The sequence below is a fragment of the Taudactylus pleione genome, unplaced genomic scaffold (assembly GCF_031769625.1).
Source record: "Taudactylus pleione unplaced genomic scaffold, aTauple2 ptg000155l, whole genome shotgun sequence".
Lineage (NCBI taxonomy): Eukaryota > Metazoa > Chordata > Amphibia > Anura > Myobatrachidae > Taudactylus > Taudactylus pleione.
Genome location: NW_028284557.1, coordinates 6,133,180 through 6,148,027, shown reverse-complemented (window position 1 = coordinate 6,148,027; position 14,848 = coordinate 6,133,180). Strand labels below are relative to the sequence as shown.

The following is a 14,848-nucleotide window of genomic DNA, read 5'->3' as shown; positions in this document are numbered from 1 at the left end:
CGACCATTTTAATGTTGACCTTTTGGCCCTGTCAACCTTTTGTACCTATCTTCATCCATGTCGACCTTTTGTGTGTTAACATTTTGTACCTGTCAACCTTTTGTTTCTGTCTACCTATTGACTGTTTACGATTCAGAGTCTATCTAGACATCGTCAGCCTTTTTACTGTAGATCTATTGACTAGAACCCAATGTCTCTCCTGTACACAGCTGCCAAATGTAGCACTGGAATATGCCATTCTCTAGGACCTACTTCTCTCATCAATCTATTTTAGGGTAAGGATATAAGTATATTTTCTATGTATTTTATATCTATCATCTTGCCAATTTTTGTTATAAAAAATATATGCTACAATATATGTACTGTATAAGTCATAATGGGATAATACCCTGTAAAATATTTTTCAAAAAGACACGTTTGCACGACTCTTCCTTGCTGAGTATAACATAGGTACACTGATATATGAGAATTATCCTTTTAAAAATCACTGGTAAACTATATATATGTTCTAATTTAAATGTTACTACCATCAAAGCAAAACTCACTCAATACGTGAAATAGAAAAGCCATAAAGATTTATAGACCGTATGTAGATATCTTGCATACAAATTGAAAGATTTGCAGCTTGTGAAATAGATTAAAAGAGACAATAAGAAAGCATGAACACTGTTAGTGCAGAGGCGCCTATTTAGATGCCATGTACAAACTTAAGAGACCTCACCATACTGCTTTTTTTTAAGGTACCTCCATGCAGACAATTTGCTAGATTGCAGTCTGTCTGTAAACAATGAGTCCTCTGATCTGCCCTGCAAGTCACATTAGAAATGAAGGAATCTTGTTCCACCCAGTTTGATACTTAAAAACATGTCCAAATAAACCCAGTTCCTCAAAAATAGGAACCTAACGTATAAAAGAAAAAAAATGCATTTTCCCAGGGTGTCCACAAGTATACTTGTTTGTGCTGTAAATAATCAATCATGGCAGTTAGTGAAAGCTGGAAATGTGCAGTAACTTATATCAATCAGCCTGACATTTGTCTTCATTCTCTAACGCGCTAAATTGGTGAAAGGTAACTGGGGATTGGTTGCTATTGGTTATTACACAAGTACACTTTGTAAGTACATAAATCCCAGTGGTTGGAAAGGCTGTCTACCAGTAGAATGAGAGATGCAGTCACTGTGCAATCTTAGCAACAAATAACTATTCAGCTGATGGGGAGCTTCAAAAGGCACCATTCTTTTCCATCTTTTAGCTGCTAGGGCATGCTGGAACTTGCAGTCCTGTAACAGCTGAATAGTAACAGACTACAACATTTGTCTAGAGTGTCATCTATCTTTTTTGAGTAAATCTGTGGTAGATGTAGGGAACAACAATCTCTCCTCTAGTTTCCACTCACCACAATTCTGAGCCAATGAGATTAGAGCAGGACCCGGGACATGATACCAGCCCGGATCAGACCCGGACATGACCCCTTTCATACTGCAGCACCGACCTGGGTTATTGCCCGGTCGGTGCAGTTCACAACGGACCAGAGTCTGCCGTTACCTGGGTCTTCCGGCGTTGCAGTGGATGATTGATGGCGACATAAGGACATATTCAAATAGCGGCGAAAACGGACGTTTTTGCCGCTAATTGAATATATCCCATAGTCTCCAAGCAACACTGAAGCTGGGCGATCAGGTGGCATGCAGCACGACCCGTATCCATCCCTGCAAGCTACCTGCGTTGGATCCCCGGGGTCACTGGACCCGGGTTGGGCGTTTCCACTGACAAAATTTCCCAGATTTATGGCGCATTCACATGCACAAACCCGGGATTTTCATGTCAGTGTAAAAGGGTATTAAAGGGGTATAAGTGTACTGTATGTTTTTCAGGCCACCACATGCTATAAAATGGGTTGAGCATCCGTTACTGTAGGGATTTCTCCATTTAACAATCTGAGTCTGTTGGCTGGTGAGACGACACTAGCTGATTTCGAGCCTGGTGCAAGCAGCAGTTAATACTGCAGACTAGTGACCTTGCATGTCACACTGAAGTACACCAGTGCTATTTATGGATGGCTGTATATCTTTGGCATCACTGTGTTTCAGCGACTGATTCATGCTTAAGTAAAGTACGAGCTATTGAAAAAGCATTGATGAAATGTAAGGTGATAGTTGGTAAACATGAAAAAGATTTATTATAGATATAGTTCTTATCTTTAGTTCTATAAATGAATTGTCTCCAGCATCAGAGTGGTGGATGAGAGGTTAGAGTGGGCTCTCTTGGGACTCATGGGCAGATATTTTAGTGCTTGGAAGTGGGAAGTGAAACTCACGGCTCGGTGGCCGTTACAGACTGTGCATCATAAGTTCTCCTCTACGTTCTCCAAGGGACATGGCTCTCAGCCATTATAAGGCTTGCCTCACAGGTGGTCTACTTTCAGAATTTTCCTAAACCGACATGCAACTAAACATCTACACTACCACGTATCTTGTGTTAACACTTTGAAACAAAATAACAAAGTTTGTTTTTGTGATGTTTTTAAAAAAATAAGATAATTTTGGGATTAAAGAATGTAGCACATTTGCTTGCTTGCATTTTTAACATGGATTACAACCAAGTAGCTGGCAGAGTCAGCTTCTTGGATGAGCTGGGTCACAAATGCAATATTCATAGGTTTATATAGTTGTTCTGTAAAATGGATATTCTATATAAATCCCAAAATCCTTGCTCCTTGTTGTACTTTTTGTGCTTTCCAGCGGATGAGCTTGATAGCACGAAGGCTGGCCTGCATTAGTGTGTCATGTTGGAAAACGATCTTGTAGAGTAAGTCGGTCACCAGCTCCCCCCTAGGATCTGCGTATTTCAGTGCTGTAAGAGGTGTGTAGACCTGGTTAGTCTGGTAGCGAAAAGGGGGTGACTCCATAGTGATGACACGTAGTGTATGCTGCAAGAATAACAACCGCAAGTTAGTAATTCAGTATTTATCTCCTGATGTCTTGCTACCTGTGTATTACTATACATGTTCCCTCCACTTGCAGCAGCCACCTAAGAGTCATTAGTTATTTTTGTAGTGCCAGCGCACTGCATGAAGCAAGTCACACAAACCTGTTTTCATTTGTGTGACAAAAAGTCACTCGCCTCTATGAGAGGCTGATAGAAGGTGTGCCAGTTTCTCACTACCTGGGGAACAGGCTGACAGACTTGTTGAAATACACTGCTAAGATTTTATATGTGTTCTATTTAAATGCCATTTTATGTGAGTTGGACTAGGTCTTCCTACCCTTAGAGAGGGAGACTTCTGTTAAGTTATATCCAAACAGGCCAGGGTTTCTTTTTATGATTTTGTTTTTGCTACACACCAAAGGACTGGACTTATTTCTGAACTTTACTCTGTTTACTTTCTTGATGTTGCCTATCCACAAACTGCAGCATACAGATGTGTCCTCATATATCTAGCCTCAATACACCACAGAGCGCGAGTGAGCCACCAGGTCCCATGCTACTGCTATCATCGGGTGTCGTAGACTGTGTGCTGATTAATTTGATATGCAACAGTTGTATATCTGTGTGCACCTGGGCGTGTACATGAAGCACAAAGGAACTTGTAATGAAAAAGGGTGCGGCAGCTACATTGTAACATTTCGTATACAGATTCAGGGACTCGGTCAAACATAGATATACAAGTGTTGCATATCAAATTAATCAGCATTGCAACTTAAATGCATTTTCAGTAAAAAAATATGTCATAGGAACTGGCGCGCAAAGTGGGGATTTTTGGCACGACTGCAGCAAAGATGTGTAAGAACATATCTGTACTAATCAGTTTTCATCTTCTTCCCCTGCTGGCATGCACATGGGGATTTGGTATGGTGGCTGTTTACAGTTTTCCAAGAATATCCTGATGTCTATTATGGAACTGTAACCTCCTTTATAAGACTAAAACCCAATGGGAAGCATTCACAAAACCTGATACACAAGAAACAACTGCTACAACCCCATAGCAATCAATTTGATTCTAATTATATTTATCCTAGTGCAGTTCAGAAAATAAAATAGCTGGTTACTATAAAGTATTTTTCCTGTACACCAATTTTCAGAATATTCAACCACGGTGTTCATGCTGATCTCTTACCTCAGCAATGTCCTCGGGCGTCTGCCCAAGACTAGAAAATATGGCTTTGGAGTTCTTCAAGTAATAGTTTGTAAACATATCTGATGTCTCATGGTCTGCCTTGGAGTAATCCCCATGTATAGCATCTTCATAAACTTTCAACTCAAACTCTGTCATCACAGGACCTGGCTCTATCAGTGTAAGGCTAAAATAAGGAAAGTATTTGTTCTCTGAGCAGTAAAAGGATTTACAACAATAAATGCGGTTTTACATTGTATTCCCAATAGTAAAGAAAAGTCATGAAAAATTTGCTTTTCTATAAATTTTGTTTTCAATGGTTAGTTTACATATCAGAACAATCAAACAAAATGATTCCTACATTTTTTCTAATCCCCTAAATCTTGCATGTACAGGTATACCAAACATACTAACTGGGTTTACTCAATGCCTTATAGAGTTGCAGAAGCATAATCTAGAACAGTGATTCCCATCCTTGGTCCTCAAGGCACACTAAGGGGCATATTCAATTGGGCGCAAGGTTTAGCAAGGAAAAAACCTCGCGCCCAATTTTGGATTACCACGGGTATGCGTGCTCCCAATACCCGCGGTATCCAATTTAAAAAAAGTGGTTACGTAAATTTTTTTTTAAAAAATTCTGTACTTACCTGCCTGGGGGTCTCTGCGGCTCCCGGTGGCCTCCCTTCTGACTTCTCACTGGACAGGGGACTGCTGGGAGTCTCATAGGGCTGGTGGGAGGGGCAAGGGCTGCTGGGAGATGTAGTTCTCCCTGCTGCAGAAGACCCGGCTCCGACGCTGGATGCAAAAGAAGATGCAGAAGACAGCGCTGCAGAAGGTAAGTAATTATGGACTAATTAGACTAACTGGAAACTTCCAATGGCTTAATTAGTCCTCAGGGGGGTGCTGCCAGGGTCCCAGAGCAAGTCCTGCTGATTTTGCCTAAAATTAACAGTTTTAGGAAAAATCACTCTTGCTCTGGAGGTGCGAGAAGAAAAAACTCCTGGAGCACAAAAAAAAATCAAAAAATCTGCACCTAATTGAATAGCAAAAATCCTGCACCTGCAGGAAAACCTTGCAGGTGCAGGATTTTTGCTTTTCTCACCCACAATTGAATATGTCCCTAACAGTTCTGATTTTAGTGATATCCATGCTTCAGCACAGATGGTTAAATCAATATAACTGAGGTACTAATTAAGTCACCTGTGCTCAAGTGTAGTTATCCTTAAAACCTGGACTGTTAGTGTGCTTTGAGGACCGTGGTTGGGAACCCCTAATCTAAAAGCATTGAGATGTTTTTGTAGTGTTCGAGCATCTTTTAGCACAATATGTGACCATATAAAATAATTACTAGCCTTACCGCTACCCCCAGTGGCAATCATTGCAGCAGTAGTTAAAATAAGGGGATCAGTTAGGGGCAAGACATAGTGGCACACTGTGTATACCAGAGGCAAACAACCCAGCATTCATCCACTGAATTGCCTGCATGTTGCAAGCAGTGTAATTACCAGTCTTCTGTCACACTAACACATATACACTCTAAAGAAAACAAATCTTCCTATCCTGGAATCAACTTACCTCGTGGCTGGGTAGGATCATAGCCGCCAAGATGAATATTATACCAAAATGGTCCTATCTTTTTCAGGCCCACCCAGTAGCTGTTCCTGCTTTCTTTCTAAGTAATATAAAAAAATTCCTTATCTGCTTTATTTGGAACCACAGACGCCCACGAATTGCCAAAACCCTGGGGAGGTCGATTGCAGGTGGTGGTAGAGGTTCCTGACTTTCACCTCTACTATCTGGCCTCCCATTTCTCCCATATTATTGCTTCCTACTCTCCACCGGGTTCTACTTCCTGGATTGACATCGAATCGGCCTATATTAAGCTCCCAGAATTGACCCCCCCCCATGGGATCTATCTTCCGCACACTGAACCCCTGCATCCAAACTGCTCCCCGTTATCAAATTTGATACCACACTGTGTGATTTCCACTCTCTTAAGATGACTTTTACCTCCCCTACATCTATTTTGATCCCTTTTGCATAAGCAGGGGTTAAAGTGGGCCGGAACGGGGCGGACCTGTGTTCTGTCACTTCTATTTGGAGATGGAACTAGTTCCGCCTCCACCGACCCACCTCAGCCCGGCGCCACAGGGAGGCTCCATTTGCCGGGCACCCACTGATATTTTGTTACCAGCGGGCGCCCGGCTCCCTCACCGCAGTGCCAGCAGCAGCTGGAGGCTGGAGCTCACTCTTGAGCTCCGGCGTTTCCTGCTCCCCCCACGGGCACTATAGGAGAGAAATCATAACGTCTCTCCCATAGTTCAGAGGAGCATCCAGGCGGACCGGAAGCTTCGCTATAGGGGGCATAACTTCTGGGGTCACTACTACTGGGGGCATTACTCAGGGGGTATTATGATTGGGGGCACTATTACAGGGGCATTACTACAGGGGTCATTACTACTGGAGGCATTACTTCTACAAGGGGCACCACTCCTGAGGGCACCACTCCTTGGTGCACTGCATAAGGGGCACCACCACTGGGGGCACTGAATAAGGGGCACTGAATAAGGGGCACCACTACTGGGGGCACTGAATAAGGGGCACCACTACGGGGGACACTACCACTGTGGGCACTGCATAAGGGGCACTACATAAGGGGCACCACTACTGGGGGCACTGAATAAGGGGCACCACTACTGGGGTCACTAAATAAGGAACACTACCACTGTGGGCACTGCATAAGGGGCACTACCACTACTAGGGGCACTGCATAAGGGGCACTACCACTGTGGGCACTGCATAAGGGGCACTACCACTACTGGGGGAACTGCATAAGGGACACCACTACTGAGGGCACTGCATAAGGGGCAGTACCACTACTGGGGGCACTGCATAAGAGGCACCATTACTGGGGGCACTGCATAAGGGGCACCACTACTGGAGGCACTGCATAAGGGGCACCACTACAATAGGCACTGCATAAGGGGCACTACTGCTGTGGGCATTATATGTAAGGGGCACTACTGCTGTGGGCATTGTATTAGGGGCACTATTACTGTGGGCATTATGTGTATTAGGGGCACTTATACTGTGGGCATTGTGTATAAGGGGGACAAATGTGGGCATTGTGTAAAAGGGGCACTGCTATGTGTCATACATGAATAAGGGACTCTACTATCTGGTGTAATGTGAATCCGGGGGGAATCAAGATTGTGCTACTGTGTGGCGGAATTTGAATTGGGAATACTATTGTGTGACAACGACCCTTTCTTTTGAGACCACAGCCCTTTTTGGCGCCCTGTCCCTTTTGTTTAAAAACCGTCGAGGTGGACCACTTTAAGCACTGGGCCTAATCCCCCGTTTCCTCCTGGATTCTTTACCACAAAGTTCCTTAATTGATCTCAGGTAGGGTTTAAATTCCCTGCCCCCTTTTGAGAGTCTGTGTAAACACAGCCCCTTGTCCAAGGGCTTGATTTCCCAGCTTTATGCCCTCCGTCTAGACATCACCCTCCCATCTTTGAGGCCCCATGAAATAGCTTGGACCTCCTCCAGATGATGAGACCTGAGGATAGCCAATAGCTCTATCGCAACCAAAATAGAAGAGTCTGCATACAAAATCTATTAACGCCGGTATTATACTCCTGAGAGAATTAAATGTTCCCGTCCTACTCACCCAATTGTTGGCAGGGTTGTGGCTACATAGGTACTATGATCCATATTTGGAAGTATTCAATCCCCAAAGCTTCCACCTGCTGGTCTGCTCTGGACTATTTGGGGAGCACTGCTATTCAGTTTGGGAATAGACAGTATACAATTATTTTCCATCCATATGAGCACTGAGTATTATTGTCAGGATTACACAATTATTTCCCCTTCTTTTTACATATACAGTATCTCAGGATCCATGTGCAGCAGTGACTTTGAGGGAATAGGAACATCTAAGAAGGTTTTTGTTGGTATTGGACCATATCCTGGGACAATTTTTAGCACAACCATTATTATACCATTTTGCTTGATTTTGTCTATTAGAGTTTGGTGACTCTTTTTTTGGTGTAACAGAGTGCTGCTTTATCTTGTGGTGCCAGAGGAAATTTCCTGCTCTTTGTTTATTTACATGTGATGTAATATTAAGATTCTGTGACATATATTGAAAGGTTTGCATATATTATACTTGCCTGATCTTCCTCTATGTTTGCAGTAAAAGAACCACCCACTTGCTCAATGTTAGTTACTATATTAATGTACATTTTCCTTTACTCTAAGCAAACATTTCTATTGCTTCTCATCAGTGGACACGTAAAATCAGTACATTGGTGATGCAATAAAAATTGTTGCTGAATTTCACTGGAGCTCACAGGCTGTGACTATCCAACAGTAGCAATTGTTTGCTGAATAGACTGGTAATTATCACTCCCAAATCACTGCACATCAACAACCCTCCAACTTTGCTCATAAATAGCAGAATATTTTGAATAAAACCCCATATCTGATATACTGAACTAATATACACTTTTTGTAAACTGAAATACTTGTGAATAACATTAGTAATTTTCATTCTGAAATGTAATATGTAGGTGTATGATCTCAACAAGGTTGTTATTGATAGATACTGACAGAAACTGGTCCAGCGAGAATAATGTAGACACTGAGTTCTCATTCCCCTTGCTGTAAGCGAACTCGACACATTCTCACCACTTAAAACATTTTCTTCTTTCATATGTGACAGAACTGAATGTCTCACTTACAATATATTAAATTTCAGGGCTTGGAATACCAGACTCTCACAGAATCCTTCAATAGCAAACTTTGAGGCTGCATAGATATCATTGAATACAATTCCTGATGAGATAAAATGGATTGTTATTCAGAGAGAGGTATAGATAAACACCTTGCTTTTATTATTATCCATTACTTACAAAGTACCACCATATTACATAACACTACCACATTACATAATGCTACCATATTACATATTACATAACGCTGTATACTGAACTTTATTCAGTCCCACACTCAGCGAAGTTTACAACCTAATTTTTTACCACATATGTAGTGGCCTATGTATCAAGCCGTTTTTAACATAAAATTATGCAGAAACTGCAGTTTTTGCATAATGTTATGTATTGTTGCTATGTACTAATAGCACAATGAAAGAGATTTCACAGAAATCTCCGGCAAGCTGCTAAGTAGTATTTCAGATGGCAGTCGCAGACCCCATTATTATCAATGGGGACTACGATCTGATCCCTATGTACTCAACTCCAAAAAGTGAAGCTTTTCGGAGTTTAGCCCCAGTAGTATATACCATCTTCATATGGTGTAAACTATGATTTGCCTATGGGGGCTCTCAGTGCAGGAGAGAGTTCTTTCGATCTATTCCCCCTGCAGCCCCGGGCCAGTCCAGGAAGCTGACACTACGTGCATGCACAGTGTCAGATTCCCCCGGAGAAATCTTTCACTTCAGTGAAAGACTTCTCCGAAAATGCCGGGGATATAACCCACGGGGACAGCGGTTACCGCAACCACTGTCCCTGCAAGTTCCTGGTAGTCCATAGCCGGGATAGTTTTATTAAAATTTAAAATATCCCGGCGAGTTGGAACGTTAATAATCACGGCAGTACAGCGATTATTAATACATAGACCCCTTAGTCAGAAGCCAATTACCCACCATAGGAGAAAGCTGAGAACACGGAGGTAAACCAGACAAAGACAGGTAGAGCAAACTGTGAGCACTTGTGAGCTGATTCTGAGTCGCAAGCAAAGTGGCTGTAGTAGCGGCAGCCGTGGTAGCCATGTTTACTACCTTATGCTAATGTAACAATCAGTAGGAAAAATGGGGGTGTTAGTGCATCTGCAAGCGAAAACCCATTGATTTTACACCAACCACTGCAATCATCATCATTAGCAGGGGCACAGAGAGGGAAGGAGAGTGGGCTTGTTGGAGGGGCCCAGAAAAATAAGGGAAAAGACACCCAGCGCTAGTGAACCAATTCTATGGATTAATTAATTTGTTCGCCTGCAGCAATTCTGATAAAGGGTTAACTTGCAAATCCTACATAAACAAGAAGTTAAAAAAATTAAGAATGCGCTAATAAACACATTTTCAGCTTGAAAAAGTCCTCAGAGGTGACCTTTGGATGTAGTTATAATGCTGACGCCCGGGAAGCCGTCTGACGGAATCCCAGCGTCAAAGTCCTGACATAGGACTAAAGATAGGCGATGAAATCCTGACACCTATCTTTAGCTCGATGACGGAATCCCGATAGACAGCTTTCCGGACGAAGGTAAGCGGGGACAGGGTTAGCGCTAGCCGCGAGGGAAGGGGGGGATGATTAGGTTTAGGCACCCCTAGGGAGACTTAGGGTTAGGCACCCCCTGGGGAGGGTTAGAGTTAGGCCTGTGGGAGGGGGGGTTAGGGTTAGGCACCTCCGAGGGGGAGGTTAGGGTTGAGCACCCCCTGGGAGGGATAGGTTTAGGGTGCGGGCAGGGGGAGGTTAGGTTTAGGCACCCCCGGGGGGACTTAGGGTTAGGCACCACCCCGGGAGTGTTAGGGTTAGGCACCCCTAAGGGAGGGTTAGCGTTAAGGGGGGGATGTGTTACCTTCTCCGTCGGGATTCTGACTGTTCGATCTTCTGGCATCGGCATTTCACTCATCGGCTATGCAGCCGCCGGGATTTCATGCCAAACGCACACGCTGTATTTGGAATTACATCTGCTGGTTGGATTTATTTGATATTGCTACACTAAGCTTTTGACATCTTGTATATTGACATTTTAGTATATAATTACGGCCCCCAACACTCAACCAGCTGGACATCTGTCCACGCCTCTAGGTCTGAACGAGCGAACAAAACTTGCGGTCGTTTTTTTAAAAAATACGCCCCCTGGCCGCTCGCATCCTACGTCATGTCTGCTATTTATTAGATTAATCGAGTACATCGACCAGGGTATGAACTGCTCGCTATTCTTGGGGTTGGTTTTTCCTACCACAATTTTGCGAGCAGTTCTAGCTATAAAATAACCCAGTGACGTGGTCAATGATGCTGCTGTTTTAATTATGCACACCCATAAAACGCCCGTTTTGACCTTTAAGCACGCCTGCGTTCGGATCTCCACTACCCGTTTTCAAGCACCTTCCCCCGTTACCACCCACATACGCCTACTCCTGTCACTCAAATTATCAGGCATTCGCTATTTTGCGAGCACATGAATTTCGACCACACTGAGTGGTTCGCGCATGCGTATAACGATCCATATGCATGCGCAGTTGGGCAAACATCGCTCGGAGCGAATGAGCGGCCGCTTACGAGCGGCTCTGAATCAGGCCCATAGTGTTCTGTTTGTCCATTTAAAGAATCCATTACCACAATAGCCACTTTAGACACAATGTTGCAAGTAGATTTGTTTCAGCAAAGAATACTGTGGCTAGTAAAGCCGCATACACACTAGCCGATATTTTGAGCGATAACGATATTGTTATCATTCAAAATATCGGCTAGTGTGTATGCGATGCATGTTCCCGCTGGTCGGTTACGATAACCCCAGTCGGCTGTACAAGCAGCCCAATCTGGGGTTATCGTGAGCGATGCCATGCTGCAGGCGGGACAGTAAATGGCCAGGTCCCACACTCCCTCCAAACAAGTACCCAGTGTCTCTTTATGCAGTCAATGGTGAGACTGCTAGCAATGTCCGTCATGCACTGCCGCCGCGCTGCATATTACACATGCCCTATGCGCAGCTTGCGCACCGTCAGCCCACTGCCATAAGGAGAGCACCCATCATGCTACCGCCATAAGGCGAGCCACCATGCTTGCGGCCGCGAGTGACACGCGAGTGACGGGTTGGTGACCGCGGGTGTAAGAGATCTGTCAGAAATGAGCTTCCCTTCTCTTTATGCACAAAGATTCTGATACACTCCCATGCCACGCCAACAACACAGGGAGGTTCTGTGTGATTGCATTGTTGCCATCCAATTTCCAGTCCGAAACACCCAATTTCTCGGGAAAACAAACCCAGCCAAGTTCTGTAGGACTCCAAATAGGATGGACAAATGCCACAAAGCGTAAATATGCATCTGCACATGCGCCGTATGCAAAAACTCACCATTTGTGAAGTGCACAGAGATCTATCTGACTCAGAACCAGCCCCCTAGCTTCCTGTGTTGTATTAATCATCACTACAGAAGCAGACATTACAACGATATTGAATTATGGCTGGTACACCCAATGTGTGATATTATTGCTCATGTAATTACCTTGTAGTCCCATCACACTGCTCATCACCAGAATGTGGCCACTTCTCCTCTTTTTCATGTCAGGCAGAACTTCCTTTATCATCCTTACAACCCCAAAGAAGTTGGTTTCGAAGACGCTTTGCATGTTCTCTATAGACTGGCACTCTATAGGTCCGATAAGCCCCACTCCTGCATTATTAACTGAAATACAATTATGCCTAGTAGTAACAACTCTCTTTGTGAATATTTAAATTGGAGAACTGGTCTTAAGATAAACAGTAAAATATAGTCATTATATTTGACAGTGAAAAAGAAATATATGTAACGATTTCATTGACAGACATGGAACAGACCACTCACTGAGAATGTCTACATGTCTCTGAGGGATGCTGTTCACACAGTCGCGGATGGAACGTTCACTCTGGACATCCAGTTCTTTTATCTCCAGTGTTCTATGAAGGGTGTCTCCTGCTGCTTCCTCCAAAGGTTTCCGCTTTGATAGGTTACGCATGGTAGCAATGACTGTAGAAAAAGTATAGTATAAATCAGTGATTGGTGACAAGAGACCTTTGCTCTCACAAGATCGTATTAAGAGATATAACCAGCAGCATGAAGTGTTCACACAGCCCAAACAGTAGGTCAGCTTACAGTCCATTATGGGCCTGATTCAGAGACGGACGGTAATACAAACGCAGCTGCATACACTCATAGACCGCAGTTGCTAAAATATGCTAATGCCTTCCAAAGCACATCTGAGTATAAGGACGCCCACTGCTGCCTTCCCCCATCCATACGACGACGTGCAACAGCATAAACATTGGTACCATCGGCGCACAGCAGGCAGCCATGCTTCATCTGTGGCAGGTCTGACCAGCTGCAGACTCGGCAGCTCTCCTGACATGCAGAGAGGTCTCATGCTGGTAAAGAGATCGCAATGCCTAATTTATGCATTCCCATGAGACAGCGTTTAACCGGCCATTACCACCTTCAAATGCTGACTGCCTCACATTGTGAATGGGTACTATGTGCATGCATAATCATAATGCAATCGCTGCTTGTGCACAGTGCAGTGTTGGCGCATAGGCATTAGCAGGCAATCGCTCGATCTGCTTAAAAAATCGCCATTGCCTCTGTCTCTGAATCAGGCCCTATGTCAAGTGAATCAATGTGGTGAGAAGACATCACCATCTAATCAAAGTCTATCTTGATTCAAAGACTTTGTAAGTGCAATATGCTAACCAGTCAACAGGAGAGGATCAATGAGTGTCAGACAAAGTTTTAATATTATCCCTCAACATAAGCACCAAATCTTTACCATATGTGTGTTTATCAGTAAGAAACTGAGGGCCTGATTCAGCAAGGATCACAATTGCAAAGCTGGAGAGGCAAAGCTGGTGAAAACTGCTAGAGGTGAAGGTACTGGCAGAAATGTTTCTTGGTGATGTTGAAATTTGATTGGATTTCGAGCTTATACATTTAAATATCTAATGCTGTCTGCTAACCTGGGACCAATTGAGGCTGGGAAGGAAACTCAGGGCTGTTATATAACAGTATAATAGGAGAGAGTTTCGGGAATAGTGCGCAGCTCTGATTGGCACTGCCCCATATTGGCAGAGAATGAGTAGAGAGATGTTAGGTGTGAGTTAGGGATGGCAGTGAGGACAATCCCAGCCTTTAGTCTCAATCAAAAAAACTAATTCTATCAGAGCCAGGGGAGTTCCATAGAATACACTGAGTGACTTGCGAGGCCATATTGTATAGATTGAAATACAGAATGTCACGTCATCTCACGCAATGTTATTTTCCTGTCTAGATGAAATGTGATGTGTGGTACTGTAGGCATTTGAAACACAGGCAGCTGTTGGCTTGCTGTGTGCAGCGAGGGAGACCATACCTGAATACAGGAACTAACTTAAGAAGCTTTAACCAGTTAACTGCATCACCACATGAATAAACCTTTATATGCTGTTAAGTTGGAATACTTTTAATTCTGCAAACTAACTCACATCCTCTCAAGTTTATTGCCTCTTAATATAAAACTCATCTTAGATGAGTTTTATATTAAGAAGCTATAAAAATGAGAGGAGGTGAGTTAGTTTTCAGAATTAGAAGTATTCCAACTTAACAGCATTAATTAGAGATTGATTCCACTGAGACATAAAGAGAGTCTTTAGCAGTGGCGTAACTAGGGGGGAGTTGTGCAGGGCTTGTGCCTAGGGCGCCATTGGACCGGTGGATCAGAGGGCGCCGCCGGCCGATGTCCAGGACACTGTTCACGGTCAGTGTAGTGTGCACCGCACGGACTGCGGTCTGTACTGAACAGTAACAAACACCGCCAGCGGCGGAACTACTGGCGGTGCAGCAGCTGTCTTGCACCGGGGCCTGCCGTGGTGCAGGGGCCCATAGCCGCCTGCACCCGCCGCCAGTGTCTCCCGGCAGTGCCACCAACAGACACTAGTACCGGGCCCTGACAGAGGGGGGACCGGCAGCAGATCACTGAC

At 44.0% G+C, this 14,848-nt stretch overlaps 1 protein-coding gene across 2 annotated transcripts in view; it reads right to left on the bottom strand.

Annotated features, from left to right (window-relative positions):
* Positions 1 to 1,911: 1,911 nt before the first annotated feature.
* LOC148521763 (retinol dehydrogenase 8-like) overlaps positions 1,912 to 14,848 on the bottom strand; it is a 38,864-nt gene continuing 25,927 nt past the window's right edge. Inside the window, exons 2-6 of one of the 2 annotated variants that reach the window (XM_088474724.1) lie at positions 12,708 to 12,869; positions 12,369 to 12,548; positions 8,860 to 8,953; positions 4,118 to 4,301; positions 1,912 to 2,929 (exon numbers count right to left, since the gene is read on the bottom strand). In XM_088474724.1, the coding sequence (XP_088330850.1) occupies positions 2,690 to 2,929; positions 4,118 to 4,301; positions 8,860 to 8,953; positions 12,369 to 12,548; positions 12,708 to 12,869 (860 nt within the window). In that variant the 3' untranslated portion in view covers positions 1,912 to 2,689. The remainder of the gene's footprint in view (positions 2,930 to 4,117; positions 4,302 to 8,859; positions 8,954 to 12,368; positions 12,549 to 12,707; positions 12,870 to 14,848) is intronic. The other variant, XM_088474725.1, reaches the window with a different exon arrangement.